The sequence below is a fragment of the Cetorhinus maximus genome, chromosome 19, assembly GCF_964194155.1.
Source record: "Cetorhinus maximus chromosome 19, sCetMax3.hap1.1, whole genome shotgun sequence".
In the NCBI taxonomy this organism is placed as follows: Eukaryota; Metazoa; Chordata; class Chondrichthyes; order Lamniformes; family Cetorhinidae; genus Cetorhinus; species Cetorhinus maximus.
Window position 1 is genome coordinate 52,376,696 of NC_135897.1, and position 23,658 is coordinate 52,400,353.

Genomic DNA, 23,658 nt, shown 5'->3' on the forward strand with positions numbered 1-23,658 from the left:
TGCATTTTAATAATTCCGCTCCCTCTAAACCTATCACACTATGACTGACCCAGTTAATGTTGGGGAAGTTGAAATCCCCCATTTTAACTACTCTATTATTTTTACACTTCTCTGAAATTTGCCTACATATCTGCTCTTCTATTTCTCTCAGATTGTATGGGGACCTACAGTACGCTCCCAGCAATGTGACTGCTCCTTTTTTGTTTTTCAGTTCTACCCATATGGCTTCATTTGAGGAGCCTTTTAAAATGTCATCCCTCCTTACTGCTGCAATTGATTCCTTGATCAATATTGCAATACCCCCTCCTCTTTTACCTCCTTCCCTGCCTCGCCTGAAGAGCCGAAATCCTGGAATATTGACTGTTTCAGAAAATTACAGTATGTGCCATTTTCCAAAGAAAGTAAGTCAAAGGAACAGATGTAAGGATGAATTGATGTCAAACCCAGCAGACAACAAAAGGGCCACAACTTTTGAATCTTAAGTAGGCCTCCACCTACTTTTTAGTAGGACTCTCACCGTGGGTCTAAATCGCCATCGTAAATTTACTGCTGCTGGAAACAAAGGCTTGGAGCCAGGATCTTAATTTTTAGGATTTTTCCCCCTTTCCTCACCCTATCCTGTCTAACGACAGTGGGTGGGGTGGGAGAGGTTAGAATTGAGGCCAGCATAACAAGTAATTGAGGTTTGTCAAAATTCCTTTGTCAGGAAAGAAAGGTAGAAAAACCAAATTGATATAAAATTGAATTAAAGCTTAATTCAGCATATAATCCAGGTGAACACTTAAGTACAGGATGGGGTTTTTTTGGATCAGACATTAAAATAAAGTCCCATCTAAAACTTGCAAGAGCCAATGAACTTCTTTTCTCAAGTGTAGGAAGTTCTTCCAATGTCCTGGCCAACGTTCATATTAATCAACACCAGCATAAGCTTAGCTATATGTCTTATTGCTGTTTCTGGGATCTCATTCATTCATTTACAAAGCAAGACTGATCTCCCTTCAAAAGTAATTCGAACCAAGGCCTATCTGTTTATTCACATGAGAAGGGAGTTACTGTATCCCAGTGTCCTAGCCAGTATTTATCACTTAACACATCAAGAAAACAAGAAATAGTAATACTTTTCTTCTGGTAATAACCCTGACATATTTTCTAATGTACTGGAAGTCAGACTGCAATTGGATTAAGAGTTAGAGTGACAGCAAGGGTCTAATGTCAACAGTAAGAAGTGGTTTTGATATGTTAATGAACCAAGAGGAACTTCAATCAGAGTTTTACATAAAGCAGTAACAGGAATAGTTTGAATTGAGTTGTTTTAGTTCAAAGGGGGATTTTTGCAGGTTGTAAAAAGGTGTAACAAAGTGATGTAAAGATAGGGTAAGTTTGTTTTTACAAGTCTAAGAGCTAAAGTAAAGAATGATTTAATCAATTCTGGGAAGTAAGCATTTCTGAAGTGACTGGTTGAAATGATAGAGAGATCAAAGGGAAGGAACGCATTTAAGGAACTACTGAAACCTATGTGAGGGGGTAGCTGCTTAGATCTCCCAGAAGACAGCAAGGTAGCTGGTCGGAACTCTCTGAAGACAGTGTGAACAAGGCCAGACCTGAAGACCCAGGTGCTGTCAGCTTCGGAGCACACCCCAAGAGAAAAAGGCACTGTGTGGTAAAAAAATTACTGGAATTCTATGGACTTTGAAATCTATTAGGATAGTTGTTGAACAGAAAACGGAAAGGTTAGTTCTGAGGGTAGTTAAGTTAAGATTTGTGGAACTGTTTTAAAGTACTGTTTACTGTGTGAAGCCATTCTTGCGTTTAAATATAATTGTGTTTTTTCTTCCTTTATTCTTTTAATAAATGTTTATTTTACTATAAAATCATCAAAAGTAGTCAGGGAAATCATTTCCTGATTTCAAAACCACTCCTCATACTATACAAATTGCAAAAATCGTTTCCCTCTGAGATTTGAGCAGCTCGGCATTTACAATCCGCTGTGCTGTAACACTCATCATAATCAAGATGAATTAACTGGCAATTTACCTCATTTGCTGTTTGTGGGATGTTGATATATGCTATTTACTGCCATATTTGCCTAAATTACATGAATGCATTGATTTCGTATCAAAGAAAATCTACTGCCTTAATGCATTGTGTCCCAAAGACGGGAAAGGCTTTTATGATGAATATCTAGCTCATGGTTCATGTTACTATTTTAGAGGCAATGTTTAGTTCTGGGAAGATTAAAGTTTAACTGTAAAAAAATGAGATAAATGCAACCAAAAGCAGCTTGGAGTCTATTACACGTAAAAATTTGGGGCCACGTTAACTTAAAGGGTTAACAGTTAGAAAGGTAAGATACTAAAACAGCAGTTGGGCTTACTTAGCTGGAGGCATGATGTCTACACTGCTTGCAAAGAAGTGCAGTCCAGAGAGATGTTATGGGAGTTAGAGCTAAACTAGTTTAAAAGCATTCAGTGAACAATGAAAGACAATGTTGTTCTGGAGATGGTGGAGCTTAAGATGGTTCTCTGGTTTCAATTTAGCTGAGTGTTCGGAAGCAGAGGGAAGAAGCTGTACCAAAAGGGTGCTGGCTATTGACGGCCCCAGGCAGCTAGGGCTCAGAAAATCTCCAGGGCCCACTCAGTGCAACTAAGAATGCAGTTAGGACCACACATAGTTTGCAGCACACAGAGAAATAGTGGGAGCTGTTCAGTGCAGCTGAGGCTCAGGAAAAGTCCTGGGGAGCTGAGATGGCAGCAGAAGGTTGCTGGTTCCGTGCTGGAGACAGTTAAGGCTCAAAGAAGGCCTGGTAGACAATCATAGCTGGTGCAGCCGGGAGACTGACGTGCGAAGAAACCTGGGGCAGTGCCAGTTTAGTGAAGCTAGTGGTCTGCAAAAGAGTTGGAATTGGGACTGTAGTAAGAGGCAGGGGTGCAGCTTTGTGAATCCCATGGAACACAGTCTCAGAAGAAGAGGTTGAACCATCAAGAGGTGAGCAGTTGTTGAGGCAGTCCGAGTCAGAGCAGTTTTCAAGGGAATTCAGAAGCTAGATCTTTGAAAGTGAAGAACTGAAATTTCACATAAGGCAGACAGTTTTAGCAAGATTTTGTGACTCACAGTGATCCTTGACATCAGGGTAGGTTGCTGAGAAATCCCTGGGATCTGTCTTGGTTGCATTTGCCATTTAATGTGTGGTGTGGTGTGGTGTGTTTGACCACAGTTTGCCTGTTAATTCATATTTACCTCATGTTAATTATGAATGTTAGAGTATAAGATAGGCATTGTAGATTGTTTTACTTTGCTGATTTTGTATAGTAATGTTTATTTTGTTTGTTTAAAACTGTGGAATCTTGTGGTTTTATTCTCTTAGTTGGTAACTGGGATTTCAAACTTTGTCTACTTTAAACAAAAAGTTACTGGTCCTTAACCAGATGGTAACACATTAGAAATGCAAGTTCATTCATTTTTAAAAATATCACAAGAAGATAAATTCTACAACCCAGTTTGCTCAATGCAGATTAGTGATGATTGCCTAAGCTTTTGTCCATAAATAAAACAAACAACTTCCAGACGGATGACAGTCCTTGGTCTTGTCTGCGTAGGACACTAAAGATCTGTAAACACCGCCAGAAAAAAAAATTAACAAGAATTCATGTGGTGGCTGTAAAGTTTTGACACCATTTCCTGCGATACCTAACAGACACTCTGAGGTATAAATTTTCCACATGGTCGAAGGACTGCCCCTCCTATCCAAATGTCAAACCATGCAAAATGGATCTACCATCACATTGTGAAGCTTGTTAACACTGCAAAGCCAAATGCATAGCAGTCTATCTGAAAAGTTAAAAATGCATTAAGAAATCATGGTTTTGAATGTATGGACAATTTCTAAAAATGAGTTAAAAATATTCCATAATGTTACTACCAGATGCACTAACTATTTATGTTTCCATATGACTCTCAAAAACCTTGTGCAGTCATTGATATGTATAAATTGAATTTTCCAGAGGTGATTGACAGACTGTATTGGTTGTCAAGTTGATTGTCAGTATGTCAGACAATACTGAGCAAGTTCATATTGAGCAAAAAGTTCCAACAACACCAATATATTTGTGAAGTTGACTTATAGGTGTTGGGAGTAAATCGTTTCCTCAAATCTTTACAAAATTCTCTAGTCTATACGTACTCTTTCCAATTTGTCATAGCATTTTTTTTAAAGAATTTGTGCTCTTTGAGCTCTGGTGTGAAACCTCTTCTGCTCTGAACTGAACTGGGCTTTCCATTAAAAGATTATGCACATTGGCGGGGCAGGCTACTTTAGGTGCCATGCTGGGAAATGCTGAAGCACTGGTTGGTGTATCTATAAGTATCTCCAGAATCTCTTCCATCTCCTCCTTAGAGATGTTTCCTTCATAAAGAATCTCTATCAGCTTCATTTTCTGATTCATAGGGAAAACTGAAATTAAGCTAGGCGCACCCTGTATGACTAAGAATCTCTTCAACATCCAGCCCCCATATCTTGCTGCAAGAGCTTTGCGATTGCTATCAAGTTGTCCTGATGTACGACATTAATCTGCACCACTTTATTATCATTAATAAGCCACACCTTTTGTTTAAAGTGCTTGCTGGAATACTGTCAAGGCTGGATTCTTTCATGGGGCCAAAAAGATCCTACTGAGGTTGAACAACCTGCACACTCAGCACAAAGTATTTGTGAGGAATCCACAACAAATTATGCAGCTATGTGAATGCTATGTCACTGTAACTGAGTTAAGTGGTGACTTTTCCCAACAGATTTAGTTAGGGCAGAGCAATATCTCTGTGTATGAAAGTCCAGAAGATTCAGGCAGTTCTTACTCCATGCAAGGCTCCCAAGTCTTACATTTTACCTCATCTTTTTATTGTTACATTCTTCTTGAGTGGATGATACAATAGCAATATTTAAATATCAGCGTCTGTCCACTGGTAACACACTTGCCTCCGAATCAGAAGTCATGGGTTCAAGTCCCACTCCAGAGATTTGACCACATGATCTATGTTGATGCTTCACTGTGATACCGAAGAAGTATGTACTGCACTACTAAAGGTACTGTTTATCAGCTGAGACATTAAATCGAAATCCAATCTGTCCTCTGGTGTAAAAAATCCCATGGTGCTTTGAAGGGTTAAAGCTTGCAACCAATATCACTAAAAAACAAATTATCAAGTTTCTTCATGATACCCCAATTTTAAATCCAATGCAAGAGTACAAAAAAGTGATCTCAGCCCCTCTAATTAGATAATACTTTTAAGTTAGCGGTTTGTCTGAGGTGTAAACCAGATTAATACAAGATACAGGTGAATGGCTGCTTTGTATTTGTTGCTGATCACACTAATCAGAAACTTATCTGTACATGTCAAATAACTTAACACCTATGGCTACATTGGCTCTCCAGTGCTTTGGGATGTCCTGAGTACATGAACAGTGCTATATGTAAGTTCTTCCTTTTCTAAGTTGCAATGTGTGCTGGGAAATTGACTACACAATCACAGTATTATTGCATACAGTTAAAATTCAATTACAGTGGTGACAAGTGAATTTTACAGCTTTGCAGGAAACAAATAATAACTATAATTTTCAGTCATTTTTCCAGATCTGGATGTTCTCTACTATTAGCATATATTTACATTACCTGGGATGCCGGTGGATGAAGTTGTGTGCCTGGCTGATCTACAAAATGAGTCGCTTTGGGAGCAGCCACACACTGATGCCCAGCATAATAATTACGAAGTTTCTTTGAGTGGTTTTTACCCTAAGAAAAACAAATTTTAATAAATTATTCAGGTAGAGAGAACATAGGGACACTGCATAATAAACTTATGGATTGTGATACTATACTCGCAAAAATATCTTCACCTGTTTATAGCAAAACATGATTGGTACCTTACACAAGAAACAAATATTGTGTGGTCTCTGTCATCTTTGCCCTGCTTTCCTGTAGCTCCTATGCCAACTTTCCACAGACACTTTCTCCATATTTTCATATTCTCCTTATGCTTATCTCAAATTTTCTCCAAAATTAATTTGAAAAATACAAATTAAAAGAGGCTATGAAAACATGTCTTATATCATTAGAACAAAGTAATTGTCAGGTTGATGTTTGTTGTAACTGCTGAGTTCAGATAAAAGGCTAACTGTATGTTTCTCTCTCCACAGATGTTGCCTGACCTGAGTGTTTTCAGAATTTTCTGTTTTTATTATTAATATACAGTATAATTTGCTTACATGAAAATGCCAGCAGGGTAATTTTCATCACAAAATATCAGAAATTAAGGTTCATGCCACACATGATTTATAGTTATAAAGCACACCAACAATTCTGATATGCATTTCCGCTGGGTAAGGCTTCCTGCTTGCAGCACAAAGTCAGATCACAGCCTCTTGTATTTCTCCCAATAACCACACCAATCACAATTTTTTACTCAGCAGGAGTACCACTGCTGTGGAAATCCTCATTGGTAGTCAATTAATTTCTAAGTGAGAAACAAGATAAAGGTAACATAAAATAAATAAAAAGGAATTGATAAAATTAGAAATCTTTAACAACCATTTTGAACCTGGCAATGGCTTCTAGGTGTTTTTCAGGTTGCTATGCAACAGAATGTGTAGTTGATGACAGGGAAACTACCTGTCCTCCTTCATGTAAATTCAGACAGAAGCCATCAGGATTTGCATTCTATAGCTTTTTCACTAGGCTTGTTTAGGAAGCTCTCCACTATTTAAGAATGCAAACTCTGACCTCCTTCCATGCTGATGGTTTTGCTATTGAGAACAAACTCTGGTATTGCAATTCAAAATATTTACTTTATTTTTACAGTAGCATTTCAACTAACCATGCATTTGTGGCACAATAGAAATAATGTATGATTCTTCAGCAATGAAGTGATTTAAGATTATCAAACGTAGAGATAAACAAAGCTTTTGTAACTGTGAATCCACATTTGCAACCAATAGTAATGTGAATTGTTGCACATTGCAAAGAATGTTTATTTTTAGCATATTAAAAGTTTAAAATTTGCATATAATTCAAGTATAAAATTGCATTTTCATATTTATAACAGAAATCTATCTGAGCTAGTCATGCTATAACTAATAACCAATGATGGCATAATAACTGCTCAGCCATAATTGCAGAGCAACTCCTATGCCTTAGCCAACTCTATTCTGCTTCCCGGAGGTTTTCTTTGTAACTATAAGCTAGTCAATAACCTGGGGAATTGCACCAAAGGCAAAGTCAAGTCTGCAAGTACAGTCTTTGGTTGCAATGGGGAAAGGAGGGAAGGAGAGGTGGTAACGAAAAGGGCAGCAGGTAGGGTAGAGGGTATGCTGTGTGGGCATTGCTAGTAAGGCCAGCATTTATTGTCCACCCCTAATTGCCTTGAAAAGATGTTGGTGAGTCACCTTCTTGAACCACTGCATTTCATGTGATGTAGGTACTGTTAGGGAAAGAGTTCCAGGATTTTGACCCAGTGACGGTGAACAAATAACAATATATTTCCAAGTCAGGGTGGTGTGTGAGCCTGCTACCCTTGCCTTTCTAGGTGGCAGTAGTCGTAGTTTTGGAAGGGGTTGTTGAAGGAATGTCACCAAGTTGCTGCAGTGCATACTGTAGATGGTACAAACTGCTGGTGGTGGAGGCTGCAAGTGTTTAGAGTAGTCGATAGTCTCCCAATCAAGCAGGCTTCTTTGCCCTAAACAGTGTTGAGCTTCTTAGTTGTTGTTGGAGCCGCACTCATTCAGGGATATGGGGAGTATTCCAACACACTCCTGACTTGTTGATGGTGGACAGGCTTTGAGGATTTAGGAGGTGAATTACTACAGAATTCCCAGCCTCATCTTTTTTACCTTCTGTATGGCTTATCCAGATAAGTTTTTGGTCCATGATAGTACCAGGATGTTGATGATTTTAATATTCTTCCTCTCATTCCACACCCTTATCTCCTCGCCCATCTAATCAATTTTCTCCTTTCCCCTAGCTTCTCTTCCGGTCCTCCTCATTAACTGACCCTTCGTACTGCTCTCCTTGCTTTCATTTCTCCCATTCTGGTCCTCTCCTCCGATAAACCTCTTATCCTTCATTCCTCCCCTACCATTCCTCTCACAGTCTCTCCTTACCTTTTTCTGAACCTCTTGCCAATTCTCTATGTCCTTTAATCTTCTCTACTCCTCTCCCACCGCTCCATAAAAAAATGGATGCGCAATTATTTCAAAGATTACCTAGCCAGCAAGGTTGGGGACAGGGGACAATGGGTTTAAGGTCAAGTGAAAATTTTATACAGTTGCAGAAAGGGCCAATACACCTGAACATGACCATATATGTGAAACTGTTGCTCATTATTTTGGACTCTGGGTGGTTGAAATGTTGCTCTATAAAGTGTTATGGGCAGGACGCAAGAGAACTACTACAATCCCTGTTCCCTTCTACGCTGTCCATAATCAGTAAGCTTTTGAGAGGCAGATGTGTGTGTTTTTTTAACCCAAGTGTGTGGACATTTTGAATAACCAGTGATGGTCAGGCACAGCATGCTGTGCAGGGGGCAGTCAGAGTGCTACAGAGGTTGGTCTGGAGTGGGGGGGGGGTTCAAGGATTCGTATTGGGAAGCAGATGGCACAGTCACAGTCAGCGGAGGCATCTTCATCTGGTAAAGTGGGAGCTAGTAACTCATGGGATGGCATTGAAAGGTCTCATGGGATGGGGTGGTGGGGAGGTCCCGGAGTCACGGTATATGTGGCCTCGAGAAGGGGAGGGATTAAGTCGACATAAGGTATTGGGACATCAACAGAAAAGGTTTCCGAGGCAGCCTTGGTATCTGGAAGAGACGTGACCCAGTCAGTATCAACACATCATTTAAGGATAACTTAGTAACCTTGTAAATCCTAAAGACCACTCAGGAGATGTGCAGGAATTTCACTCTTATCCATTTACAAGCCTCCTCATTTTCATTCTAGCAGAGTGCAATATGTATGAGGAAGCCTAAGTTACTGATGGCACTATGACATTCATAAATGGAGATAAGGGACAGACCGTGCCGTAGGCATCTATGCTTGTCAAGGGATGTAGTGGAGCATATCTGCCAGATCCTCTGTGAGGATCTCACTCCACACAGACTGGAGGGCCATCCAATGCCGGCCACGCTAAAGGTAACTGCCACTCTAGGTAACTGCCGCTCTCAACTTTTTGTCAGCAGATCATTCCAGGGCTCCACTGGGGTCCTCTGTAGAATATCGCAAACATGCACTTATAAATGCATTAGGGAAGTGACATTTTCAATAAGGCACATAATTACATCCAGTTCTCCATGGATGAAGCTAGCCAGGCTACCAGAGCAGTGGGTTTCGCACTTATCTCTGGCTTCCCACAAGTGCAGGACTCCATCCACTGTTCACATGGCCTTAAGAGCTCCCTGGCAGCAGCCAGTATGATTTATCAATAGAAAAGGATTCCACTCTCTCAACGTGCAGCTGATCTGTGATCACCAAAAGCAGATAATGCGGGTTTGTGCAAGGTACGCTGGAAGCGTGCATTGAGTCACTCACAAGTGCCATAGATCTTTGAGGGCCCTCACTGTATTCAGGCTTGGCTCATCAGTGATAAGGGGTACCTCCAAAAGACGTGGCTAATGATGCCTGTTCAGCGGCCACAGAGTGCATCTGAGGACAGATACAATGCGGCACATTCTGCAACATGGTCCTTAGTTGAGCAGAGCACTAGCATGTTGAAGATGCATTTCAGGTGTCTGGACTGATCAGGCGGCATTCTCCAGTACTCTCCACAGAGGGTGTCCCGCATCATCGTTGTTTGCTGCGCCCGACACAACCTGGTGCTGCAAAGGGGGGATGAGCTGCCATATGGAGAGACGGAAGAGCTGCACATCTCCTCGGATGAGAAGGATGCAGAAAGGGGTGAAATCCAAGAGGGTGAGGATAATGATGCCCCACAGGAAGAGCCCATTGTATGGGCACAACGTGGAAGATGTGCCCAGGAGATCTGCATAGCGACAAGGTTCCAGGGTGATTAAGGTTAAGACTAGCTACCATATGAGTGCATTTCTCCTGTCTCTTCGATGCAGTGTAGACATTAAGACCTTCATTGTAATCCTCAACATCTCAATGAAGGACATTAATCTTAGAATGAAGAGTCACAATCATGTGTAACGATGGCCTCATCTTTGGAAGGCTAAGCACCCCATGGAGCATGTGGCCATTCTGTAATTGGATAAGAACTCAAACTGACCGAGCTGGCCAGGTCCTAAGGGTTATAGCTGCTAGACTGGGTCTGCGGCAGGTCATGGGAGAGACAAGAAGGAAAAACATAGTTGACCTCATCCTCACCAACCTGCCTGCCGCAGATGCATTTGTCCATGACAGTATCGGTAAGAGCGACCACCGCACAAGTCATTGTGGAGACGAAGTCCCTTTGAGGATGCCCTCCTTTGTGTTGTGTGGCACTACCACCGTGTTAGATGGGATAGATTTCAAACAGATCTAGCAACTCAAGACTATCCATGAGGTGCTACGGGCCATCAGCAGCAGCAGAATCGTATTCGAACACAATCTGTAACCTCTTAGCCCGGTATATTCCCCACTCGACCATTACCATCAACCCAGAGGATCAACCCCGCTTCAATGAAGAGTGCAGGTGGGCATGCCAGGAGCAGCACCAGGCACACCTAAAAATGAGGTGTCAACCTGGTGAAGCTATAACACAGGACTACTTGCGTGCCAAATAGCATAAGCAGCAAGTGATACATCGAGCTAAGTGATCCCATAACCAAAGGATCAGATCTGCAGTCCTGTCACATCCAGTCGTGAATGGTGGTGGACAATTAAACTCACTGGAGGAGGAGGAGGCTCCACAAATATCCCCATCCTCAATGATGGCGGAGCCCTGCACATCAGTGCAAAAGATAAGGCTGAACCATTTGCTACGATCTTCAGCCAGAAGTGCTGAGTGGATGATCCATCTTGGCCTCCTCCAGAGGTCCCCAGCATCACAGATGCCAATCTTCAGCCAATTCAATTCACTCCAAGGAACAGCTGAAAGCACTGGATACTGCAAAGGCTATGGGCCCTGACAATGTTCCAGCAATAGTACTAAAGACTTGAGCTCCAGAATTTGCTGCGCCTCTAGCCAAGCTCTGCCAGTACAGCTACAACACTTGCAATTACACGGCAATGTGGAAAATTGCCCAGGTGTGTCCTGTACACAAAAAGCGGGACAAATCCAACCCGGCCAATTACCACCCAATCATCTAACCTCGATCATCAGTAAAGTGATGGAAGGGGTCATCAACAGGGCTATCAAGTGACACTTGCTTAGCAATGACCTGCTCACTGACACCCAGTTTGGGTTCCACCAAGGCCATTTGCCTCCTGATCCCATTGCAGCCTTGGTTCAAACACGGACAAAAGAGCTGAACTCCTGAGGTGAGGTGAGAGCGATTGCCCTCGACATCAAGGCCGCATTTGACCGAGTGTGGCATCAAGGAGCCCCAGCAAAACGGGAATCAGGGGGTAAACTCTCCACTGGTTGGAGCCAAACCTAGCACAAAGGAAAATGGTTGTGGTTGTTTGAGGTCAGTCATCTCAGCTCCAGGACATCACTGAAGGAGTTCCTCAGGGTAGTGTCCTCAGCCCAACCATCTTCAGCTGCTTCATCAATGACCTTCCTTCCATCCTAAGGTCAGAAGTGGCGATGTCCGCTGATGATTGCACGATGTTCAGCACCATTTGCGATTCCTCAGATACTTAAGCAGTCCATGTCCAAATGCAGCAAGACCTGGACAATATCCAGGCTTGGGTTGATAAGTGGCAAGTAACATTCGGACCACACAAATCCATCTCCAACAAGAGAGAATCTAACCATAGTCCCTTAACATTCAATGGCATCACCATCATTGAATCCCCCGCTGTAAACATCCTGACCAGAAACTGAACTGGAATAGCCATATAAATACTGTGGCTACAAGAGCAGGTCAGAGTCTAAGAACCCTGCAACCGAGTAACTCACCTCCTGACTCCCAAAACCTGTCCACTATCTACAAGGCACTAGTCAGAAGTATGATGGAATACTGCCCATTTGCCTGGATGAGTGCAGCTCCCACAACACTCAAGAAGCTTGACATTGTCCAGGACAACACAGCCCGCTTGATTGGCACCACATCCACAAACGTTCATTCCCTCCACCACCGACACACCGTAGCAGCAGTGTGTACCATCTACAAGGTGCACTGCAGGAATTCACCAAGGCTCCTTAGACAGCACCTTCCAAACCCACGACCACTACCATCTAGATGGACAAGGGCTGCAGATACATGGGAACACCATCACCTGCTGTTCAATTCACTCACCATCCTGACTTGGAAATATATTGCCCCTCCTTCACTGTCGCTGGGTCAAAATCCTGGGACTCCTCCCACTAACAGCACTGTGGATTAACTACACCACATGGACTGCAGCAGTTCAAGAAGGCCTTCTCAAGTGCAACTAGGGATGGGCAATAAATGCTGGCCCAGCCAGTGAAGTCCACATCCCATGAATTAGTAAAAAAACTAGCCATGTTAGTTGGCCCTTCTGGTGAGAACTAGCATCCTCACATGTAATAGGCCAGAATCATGAGGCTAGGCACACTCCTATAACATCACAGTCTCATTGCTGTCTAGGAAAAATGTCAAAAGTCAACAAGTTCAACCTACTTCCATTGCTCTGCATCATGTACGTGGAGAGTGGGAATTAATAAAGGAGTAATGTTCAGCCATAAACACGGTAACGAGTTAACACTGCAGGCAGACATGAAAGGCTCAGATTCCCAACTATTAGTTAAACTGTAACCCCAACCTGAAAGTCATTACATGGAGCCCATTGAAAATTGCACTTCGTTGGAATGACTCCAACGCAGGTGGCAAAAAATACCTATTACACATAGGAAAAACTCTTGCGCAGCTGCATCAGATTAATCAATAACTTTCCCAGAATTACACCCATGAGGTCATATTATGTGATCCTCTGAAACAAGGCTCACATATACATGGTCTAACCACCGTGTTCATATAGGAACTGGCTTTGTTCATGTTGCTTATGTGGACATAAAGGCGCTGCCTGAGCTGAGCTTGAGTGAGACAACATAGAACTGATGGACACGATGGGAGATAATTATGATGGGTGGGGGGGCATCCGTAACCCTTAAAAGATTGTGGCACACTGCATCACATGGCTATTCAGTACCTGAGACTTTGATGGAAAGAAGAAAAATATATTTACAAAAGCGCAAAGTATATACAATGATTGAACACCCTTTTCACCATGGTGCTTTCAGAACTTAATTTTTCTTACCCTACCGCTACATCTAGGTGCAGTCCTGACATCCACAGTAGAGGTGGAAGCAGTCTGTTGACTGTTATGTCCTGTTGACTAAGATGACCTTGGTGGGCGTCCTGTGGAGGTTAGAGGCCTACAGGGCCCCAGCCTGATCAGGGTCTCCTGCTCTGGGTCAGGTGCACCCTCCTCAGCCTGATGTGCTGGAGTGGATGGGGTCACAGGCAGAAGGGATTTGAAGCAGTGGACACCCTTGGGAGCGTCCTGGGTGGATGTCCCCCGGGGTGTCTGGCTGACGCTGCTCCTTCCTGTGGGTGTCTGAGAGCCCCTCCCTCACTGCTTGAGAAGAAGGGGCACCTTCAGGGAAGTCGAAGTGCTCTGGCCCCTCTCGCCTAGCCATTGGTGGAATGAAATCATGGCTGGAGTGATGGGTGTGTGAGTCCAAGCACAAATCCGGCACAAACTCCTGGACCTGGGTCTCCAAGGCAGCCACCACCCTTCCAATAGCGACCTCGATGTACTCTCATGCCAGAGCCACGCCATCAGACAAATCTGCTGACCGGCCTTTGACAACCCTGCCTGATGTTCCCCTGCCTGTCTTTGCAGCTCCAACATTTCTCTGAGGTCCAATTCCAGAGGCACATCATCGGACTCAGAAGGGCATGGTCTCCAACAGTCCTCTGAATGTCAGAGATCTCGGCTGTCGCTGCCTCTGCCTACTATGGACACATGACCATGAGGTGCTCACCAGAAGGTCCCAAGCATCCACAGATGCCAATCTTTAGCCAATTTGATACGCTCCACGTGACATCAAGAAATGGCTGAAGGCATTGGATACTGCAAAGGCTCTGGACCCTGATAATATTCCGGCAATAGTACTGATGACTTGTGCTCCAGCACTTGCCATGCCCCTAGCCAAGCTATCCCAGTACAGCTGCAACACTGGCATCTACCTGGCAATGTGGAAAATTGCCAGCTAAGTCCTGTACACCAAAAGCAGGACAAGTCCAACCTGGCCAGCTACCGCCCCATCAGTCTACTCTCGGTCAGCAGCAAAGTGATGGAAGGGGTCATCAACGGTGCTATCAAGTGGCACTTGCTTAGCAATAATCTGTTCACTGACACCCAGTTTGGGTTCCGCCAGAGTCATTCAGCTTCTGACCTCATTACAGCCTTAGTTCAAACATGGACACAAAGCTGAACTCCAGAGATGAGGGGAGAATGACTGCCCTTGACATCAAGGCAGCATTTGACCAAGGGTGGCATCAACAAACCCTAGCAAAACTGGAGTCACTGGGAATCAGGGCGAAAACTCTCCACTGGTTGAAGTCTTACCTAGCACAAAGGAAGATGAGTGTGGTTGTTGGAGGTCAATCATCTCAGTTCCAGGACATTACTGCAGGAGTTCCTCAGGGTAGTGACCTCAGCCCAACCGTGTTCAGCTGCTTCATCAATGATCATCCTTCCATCATAAGATCAGAAGTGGGGATGTTCGCTGAATGTTCAGCACCATTTGTGACTCCTCAGATACTGAAGCAGCCCATGTACAAATGCAGAAAGACCTGGACAATATCCAGGCTTGGGCTAGCAAGTGGCAAGTAACATTCGAGCCACGCAAGTGCCATGCAATGACCATCTCCAACAAGAGAGAACCTAACCAAACCCCTTGACGTTCAATGGCATCACCATCACTGAATCCCCCAATATAAACATCCTGGGGATTACTGTTGACCAGAAACTGAACTGGACTAGCCATATAAATACTGTGGCTACAAGAGCAGGTCAGAGGCTAGGAATCCTGCGACAAGTAACTCACCTCCTGACTCCCCAAAGCCTGTCCACCGTTTACAAGGCACAAGTCAGGAGTGTGATGGAATACTCTCTGCTTGCCTTGTTGAGTGCAGCTTCAACAACACTCGAGAAGCTTGACACTGTCCAGGTCAAAGCAGCCTGCTTGATTGGCATTACATCCATAAAGATTTACTCCCTCCACCACCAACGCATAGTAGCAGCAGCGTGTACCATCTACAAGATGCACTGCAGGAACTCACCAAGGATCCTTGGACAGCACCTTCTAAACCCACAACTGTTACCATCTAGAAGGACAAGGGCAGCAGACGCAAGCGAACCACCTGGAAGTTCCCCGCCAAGCCACTCACTATCCTGACTTGGAAATACATCGCCGTTCCTTCACTGTCGCTGGATCAAAATCCTGGAACTCCATCCCTAAGGGCACTGTGGGTGTACCTACACCACACAGACTGCAGTGGTTCAAGAAGGCAGCACACTGCTGCCTTCTCAAGGGCAATTAGGGATGGACAATAAATGCTGGCTTAGCCAGCGATGCCCACATCCTGTTGTTGAATAAAAATGTGACCCTGAGCCTATTCTAGAACTAGGACCCACCAAGGTGTGTGTATCTGCGCTGATGGAGGGTGCAGGTGAACACGGTGATAGGTCTTCTTCGGATGCCTCCTCATCCAAGATGCTCTGAGGCCTGGGGCTGATGTGCTGGCTTGGGCTCTCCCTCCACCTTTTTTTGCTGGTGACTGGAATAAAGAAGACGGATAATTAGTAATTGCCCATGTGTGGCTACCGCATGGACCCTACTGGCTTGTTGGGGGCCAACGATTTCACTTTCCGCACAGGAACAGTTTCTGTCTCATCAGACAGTTCTGCCACCTGCTCCTCATGGGGGGATACCTCATGGCATCTCCCCTCTAGATATCAAACTCTCCCTTTCATTGTGGGAGATTTTGTCCTGCAAAAAGACAGATGGATTGACTGTAAGCACCACGGATGAAAGAGAAGATCAGAAGCATGCATGCTTGCTGTGTGTGCTGAGTCCTACCCAGTAAGGGATGAAGATGTCATTTGTGCAGGATTTTACATAAGATGGTGATGTTTAAGTGGCTGCCACACAATCAGTGCTGATGTCCCTTCTGCTGGTAGTGTATGAGATTCATTTGGACTGTAACCCTTAGAATGCCTGATGCCCGTATATGAGTGAGAGAGTTTGGAGTGAGGAAAAGGTTGCCTTACTCTGGTGGAGCAGATGAGATCATTCATCTTCTTCCCGCATTACAAGGCAGTCTCCGGGGTTCCACATGCGCTGACCTCCCTGGGAACCTCCTCCCAGGCAGGCATGGTCAGGTTCATGGATGTCCGGCTCCCATCTGTCAGAAAGAGGGCTTCCCACCAGTTCTCAACAGCCTGGAGGAGGCTCTCCAGGTGCGTGTCACTGAACTTTGGGGCAGATGGTTTGGATTTTCTGGCCACCATTTCCAATAGGTTCCCAACACACCTGGCCTGTAGAGAGTGAATGTGTGTGTGTGTGTGTGTGTGTGTGTGTGCGCTATTTAATTATAGCACTGGGACCTTTGACCCAATGAAGTGACAGCGGAGCGGACGACTCTCTGCTTGCCCCGCCACAGGATTCAATGAGCTCCTCATTGAAGCATAAATAATTAGCTGAAAAGCAGACGATTTGGTGTAATAACCTGCCCCACCACCTAGCGGAATTCACACTAACTTTCCCGCCCACCACCGTGCTTGGTCTCCAAAACAGAAAATTTCGCCCATGGGTGCAGCGGAGTTTCTGGAGAAGCAGGACAACTCGAAGAGCAACTCCCTGATTTCCACATTTAACTGTGCATGTGTAGTTGTCAGGAGCTGCTGTCCTATTTACACTTCAATAACAATGAGCACTGTTAGCTTCACCGTTAATTCTACAACATATTCTGACCCAATATAAAGTCAAAATATTATAAAAATAAGGACAGAATGTTTGACTTACAAACAATAACTGAATTATATATGCCTCCCTAGTCTAACAAGCTGGATTTTCGCAGAGTCCAGGGGACTTCAAACATAGTGGATGGAACCAGATTCCTGGATGTATGTCCCCATTCACGCATCCCCAATTTTTGCTAGACTGGGAGAAAAACTGACAATCAAGCAATGTTTTCCCTTGTGTGCGCCTGTTTCAACAGACTAATGGAGGTCTGGGCTCTCAGTCAAGTCTCATTATGCATTATGCACTGCTTGATTCACAGCATTTCCTCTTAGATCTATTTTGTCAATGGCTTAATGCTAATTTACACAAGATAAAAAGGTGTCAAGTGCTTGTTGTTTCTGCTATTGATATGTTAAAGGTCTGGTTGACTGACACTTTTATAGGTTGTAGTAATAGCAGGCTTTTTTAAGAAAGTTATGAATGGCCTTTTTAATGCTTTTCCACACATGCCACTGGTACAGAGTGTATACTGGGTGAATGGGATTAGAAATGCTATGAGTTGGCATGGAGGGTATGAGGGCCTTTGGAGATGGGTGGAGGGGCATGGGTTGGCAAGGAGGGTTTGAGGGGTCACTGGGGGTACTGGGGGACATGAGTTGTCATGGAGCATATGAGGGGCCATTGCCATAGGGGGCATGGGTTGGCATGGATGGGGCATGGGGAGTGGGCGGGTGCGTGAGGGGATGTGAGGGGTGAGGGCTACAGAGCTTAATATCAAATAAATAACTGAGACAAAGTCAGAGAACCGAGGCAGGCCTCGGCATTTGGCAGCCCGTGGCTGCCTCCAAACTGTTTATGGGAGCAACAGGCCCAATTCCAGCATGTACCCAGCCTCCCATTCCAGAACAAAAATCGCGCCTTTCAAGGCACTTTTCCCCCATGGCAGGTTCGCCAAGTTGGGAAATTTCCCAACTCCTGCAACACACCTCTAACATGAAAATCCAGCCTAATATCTCCACCTCTAGCCTCACTTGACCTGAAGATAACACTTGTGTATGACATGGGAGATCAACTTATTGATATATAAATTCAGTCCTAGCATTTAACATGCGTACTACCTGCACAACCGCAAGAAATTCACTCCAAGGTTAATGCAACTAGCACACTTGAAGAATAGTTCAAAGCACAGCTTGGTATTTTGGTATCCGTGTTCACATATGTTTGGATATCAGGCAAGACTTCATTCACAGTGCCTTAACTGGATTACTGTTTTTTTTTAAGAACTAATGAAGGTTTTCCACTAAAAATGCAAATCAACATTGCTAGAAGTAATTTTTAATCTCAAAGCCTTACTATGTCAAGAAAGGTAGCTACGCAAAAACAATAACTTGCAACAGGCTGGATGGGTGGTATTCACAGTTCAAAATTAAGAATTAAATCTAGATTTTCCAATTGGTGTTATTTTAATATTGCCATTCATCCATTTATTTTAAACAAATAATAGTAATTAGAAAGTTTAGGCTTAGCATTCTATTTTTTCAAACAAATACACTTTTAGTTATTTCTATAGTGATTCAACATCTCACATACACACAAACAGTCTTCCTTGCTGGCCCACTCACCTGGTAATGTGCCTGTGCTTGCTGTGTTGAATTCAAGGATACATTGCACAATTTACAAAGTAGTGGCCTACAGAGATCTGCTAAAACGGGATCTTGGTCTGCATCAAAGGATGGTACTTTTTCTTGAGGTAACAGAACAAGCTCTGACTGAGATGGTTTAAACATCTGTGCAGGTAACAACTGGGAGGCTGGTGGCATCATTGCAGATGAGGTAGACTGAAGATTCTGGGGTTGCTTTAAGAGCAGAGGTTCGATAGCAAGAGGCTGCAGTGTCTGGGATAGGGTTGTGCGGCGATATGGCTGTTGGCACATTGTTGATCCAGAAGCAGACTTTATCTTTGTTTCTGGGGCTAAGCAAAAGAGTAAAATTAAATATTTATATTACGTGTTTGCACACACTTCCTGTCTGATGAAAGGTTATTGCCCTGAAAAGTTAACTGTTTCCCTCTCCACAAATGCTGTGTAACCTGCAGAGTGTTTCCAGCATTTTCTGTTCTGATTTTGGATTTCCAGTATTTTGATTTTGCACATTCTATCTGCATCACTTAACTTTCAGTTGTCAACTTCATAAATCACACGTAAGAATTTATAATGTATAACGTACAATTTTCTGTCACCCTGACTGCCCACTCTCCAGTGGCTAAATAGAAGCTTTCTAGGCTATATGTCAGCCTAGCCACCACCCCGACATTTTAGTCTGAGATCCTATTAAACAGCACATTAAAGTTTGTATTTTTTACTTTTCAGATTACCTTTTTTATGTCGCAAAGCCTTTTGCGTCTTTATCTCTTACACCTGGATTATTTAGAAATTACAAGTTTTGAGTTCTCTTCAGGTTCTCCTGCTACAGCTCACTATGGCCACCACTCTCGTCGGAGTAAGAAGCCGATTCATTTTCTTTGCAGACAGCACCCCAATACATAAATTTTGAAGATGATCCGTTAATATCCAAATACCTGGTGACAATTAATATTTTGAAGGCCTCTGTTCCCAAGTCTTTCCTATGGTGCAATATTACTCCCCCAGCTTCCACATGTGCTATAGCAACATCTGTCAACTTTACAGGCAGTTTTGCACTGCAAAATCCAGCACTCAGTCTCTTAACTCTGCAACAGCTTCCTCTCTGAGCACGTTTTCCACTTCTGCACCTTCGCCCCCACACTTACCACCTCCATCACCATTTTTCGAGACCCTACCTCGCAGTCAAGCCCCATCTAGCAATATTTTCTCTTAGTAATCCCAAGCCACTGACTGTCATTTCCATAAGACCATCCTCTCTACTCCTCCATAAAGTACGCTGAGAGTTTGCACGGATTGATATTTACCTTGAAATCATGAATTGACTAGAACTTCCACTAGAGGTATACATTTCAGTGTTAAAAACCCGAGAAAAAAATCATACCTTGTTGAATGAGGTGTAACTGGAATTTTAATGGCATTATAATTTCATAATTACTGCTAAATAGCTTTACCGACCCTGAAAAGCTAATTTTATGTTTCTGGAATATTAAATTTCTCTACAATGATTAATGTTTTACATATTTAGAAATTTAATTTTTTGGGGTTTTTCTTGAAAGTCTTTCTTTTAGCTTCTATCTTAATACAATAATAAATTTTCTGATGGCAAAATAAATGTAAGTAAAAGTGAAGGATTTTAAATGCTTTTAACTTTCTGGTTTGTTGTGTGGATTTCAACTTGATTGATTACCTACATGCTTGCTGACATCACTGCAGCTGTATCCCTTTAATGCCAGAGTTAAACTGCCATGGGAAAAGGAGAAATTCCCACCAGATAGACCGTAAGATCCTTGTGGAAAGCTTTCTTCAAGGTCAGCAGCAAGCACTGTTCTTTCGCCATTGGCAGCAAAATCCAGGCCTATGTATTCAAAAACCTTTTTCTGCAATTAGCAGCAACACCAATGAGTATATTATTGCTGTTGTGATGATGCAAAACACTGAAAACTGGAGCAAGTGTATTCTTGCTAATGCAATGCTACATAACAATGTATTTTTGTTCACTGAGAAGTATCGTCAGACAAACCTGTTTCAGTTAGGGAGGAGCGGTGACTGAATCAAGCCTGGAGGCCAGAATTTGAGAATGAAAGGGCCTGTAGAATGCACAGATGTTAGAATTTTTTCTGTATAAGAGTAATCTAAACTGATATTAAGATTCCTGAGAGAGTATATATAGTGATATATGGGAGAAAAGCTTTCTTAGTTCAGGAATTGGGCATTATAGAACTCAAGACGGAGATGTAATGACCCTGTAGCTTTGCCACATTGTGGGCCCAAGACTACATTTTAGACACTTACAAGTCCCAGGTCACAGCACCAGTCTTAGACTGCTATGACTGTCTGCTCAGAGTGTCTCAGGTCTGCAGCAAGCATGTTGAGGCCTGGGGATAGAGCATAACTCCCATTATCGCTGTGCCTCCTACACAGGACATGATACTAAGAGTTTTGCCATGGGAAATGTGGAGTTTTTGTGCATTAGATATAGCCAATATAGATATATTGTTCTTTTTTTCAGTATGTCTGAACTGGTTTCTTTCTTCTGGGCAACTTACCCCACTAACACTTAGGGATATTATTTTAATGTTGGTCAAATTAGAATTTTATTCCATAATTCTTCAGACCCATCATTCTCTTTAATTTTGCAAGCTAGGCCTTCAAGTGACTTGCTAGATCGCCTCTGCAAGCACAAGTTCAGCAATCCTAACTGTTGTGTAAAAGATTTATTCCCCTTCCCTTCTCAGTAGCTACAGTGCTTTGTGACCAAGGGGTACAGGTTAGATAAAAAATCCCTTAGAAAATTAAGCATTGGGTTATAGTTGAAGCTGAACTGCCTGTCCTTCCTTCCCATCCAATTCAGCTTGCGAGCTAAATACTCAAGCTTCATGAAATGGCTGATATACAGTGCCAGGTTCTCTAACTGCCTACATACACTTGTTGCCAATTTTTCATTACCATTCACTACTTGTGATGGGCAGTGTCCTGACTTCAGATATAAATCTATGTAATAATCAAAGATTACCACACCTGGAAGACAGAGGTCACAGTTCCTGTACATCATGGGGAAAGAATTCTGGGGAGACCATCTTTAAGTTTGGAGGCTAAACATTTATCCACAAAAAGATTCTTCGGGGTAGTTGTGTTATCATGGTGGTGTGCTGAAATCCAGGGTAGGGTTCTTACACTGGGGGCACTGTTATTATCTAATTTGTGCTATGGTTCACCTTCAGCTTAAAGGAGGGGGTGATTTTGTTTTATCTGGGTTTTTGTCCATGGAGTTGTCGCCAACATGGGATTGGGTATGAGGTATCCTTCAGGCAGTGTGGTTCTTATGCCTTTGGAGATAGCGGCCTCAGTGACAAAGGTCAGTCTTTATTCAGGGTTTTGAGCTTGGCAGAATATAGCAATCATTCAAGCTGCAAACAGCTGTTTTTATGACATTAACAGCCTCGTGCATCCATTGGAACTTAGGGGAAATGAGAACAAAAATTGATAGTCAGTGCCTATGGAAGTGTAGCTGTATCTTAACTTATGCCTTAGCTCTGATAATCTTTTTAGATTGGTAGTGTGAATTCTCGCAATGTTTTAGGGGCATTTTGGTTCCAAGGATGAGCATCCTGTGGACTGTCCAGAATGAGTGCAGACCAGTTGCCAAGGAGTAGGATAGATTTCAGGGTGCTCTAGATGAAAAGGGATAAATCTCTTTTTCTCCATGCCTTCAGGAATGAAGAGACAGATATTTCTGTGGTGTCCTTGACTGCCATAATCATTTATATCTGTAGCTGCCTCCTGTTATTTGTTCAGTAAGTAGATCACCTGTGTTCTTATTTCAGTAAGGTTTTTGCTTCCTTTCCCTGGCTAGTTTCCAGCATGTGTAGATAGTCCTCCATCTGATTGTTTGCAATATTGGCAGCAAAGATTTCTGCAAATACTGCATTAATGAGGTCTAATCTGACGTTGTACAACATCTCTGCATCACACAGTGCATTCTGCTTCAGTCCTGTCTCAGATCCTGAGGATACAGCATACCTCCTCAAGGAGGTGGCAGGATGGGTTTCCAATAGCATCTCCTCTGAATCTTTGATGCAAGGTGCAATGCACAAATACATTGGTTATCATCCTATTGCATACAATTCTATACATTCAGGAATTGCCTTTAACCAAGTTTTGGAAGGAATTAAGTCTGCATATGGTATGGTTTCCATGGGTACTGTATCTCGAAGTTGGAACTGCTGGGAGATAAAGGAGGGAACTCTATTTGCTACTGGAGGAAGGAGACCAGTGGAATAAATGGAGTCATTTAAGTAGACAGCTCAGCAGGCTGGGTCAAGATGAGGAGAAAGCAATTCTCCAATCGTACCTCTTACTAAAGGCAAGTGGAGAGGTTGCAACGTATATTTGACAATGGGTCAATGAACCGTGGTGATGGATGAAGGATCAGTTTTTTTGGATGTATTCTTTGGTATCAGTGTAGCGGTTTAGTTTGCTATAAAACATGTTGCTACAATCTTTATGACAACACTAGGAATAGTGCACCAAGAATTAAAGTAGCATTCTGAAGTAATAATGTTTGTTTTCAGTTTATACTGAAATGTATGCACAAGAAAATGTGAGGGACTGCAACTAATCTGAATGTACCTGATTTGACTACTTTCTACTTCCCGAGGTGTACAGCCTTCAACAATGTTTTATCCTCCAGAATCCATGTGGAATTTGTCTGTTAAAGAAAATAAATGATTTCTATTATTACTGTATAGAAAAACTACAATTCCCAAAGTTTGCCATGCTGTTATAGCAACACGTGTGCGGGAATTTTGAAAACTGAGAATAGTGAAACAGTATTATTTGACATCCCATAAATAAAATCAGATGTGGCAAAAACCCAACTGGTTCATTAGTGTCTTTCAAAGAGAGGAATCTGAAACTTCTGCTAGATCTGA

The 23,658-nt window shown here is 43.0% G+C and overlaps 1 protein-coding gene across 5 annotated transcripts in view; it reads right to left on the reverse strand.

The window, feature by feature from the left end:
• The window catches only part of zmat3 (zinc finger, matrin-type 3), a 52,810-nt gene that overhangs the window by 23,775 nt on the left and 5,377 nt on the right, over nucleotides 1-23,658 (reverse strand). For 3 of the 5 annotated variants that reach the window (XM_078563842.1, XM_078563844.1, XM_078563843.1), the window contains exons 2-3: nucleotides 18,707-19,056; nucleotides 5,667-5,786 (exon numbers count right to left, since the gene is read on the reverse strand). In XM_078563842.1, coding sequence (XP_078419968.1) covers nucleotides 5,667-5,786; nucleotides 18,707-19,056 — 470 coding nt within the window. Of the gene's footprint in view, nucleotides 1-5,666; nucleotides 5,787-18,706; nucleotides 19,057-23,356; nucleotides 23,436-23,658 lie in introns of all 5 variants that reach the window. The other 2 variants (XM_078563847.1, XM_078563846.1) reach the window with 2 other exon arrangements.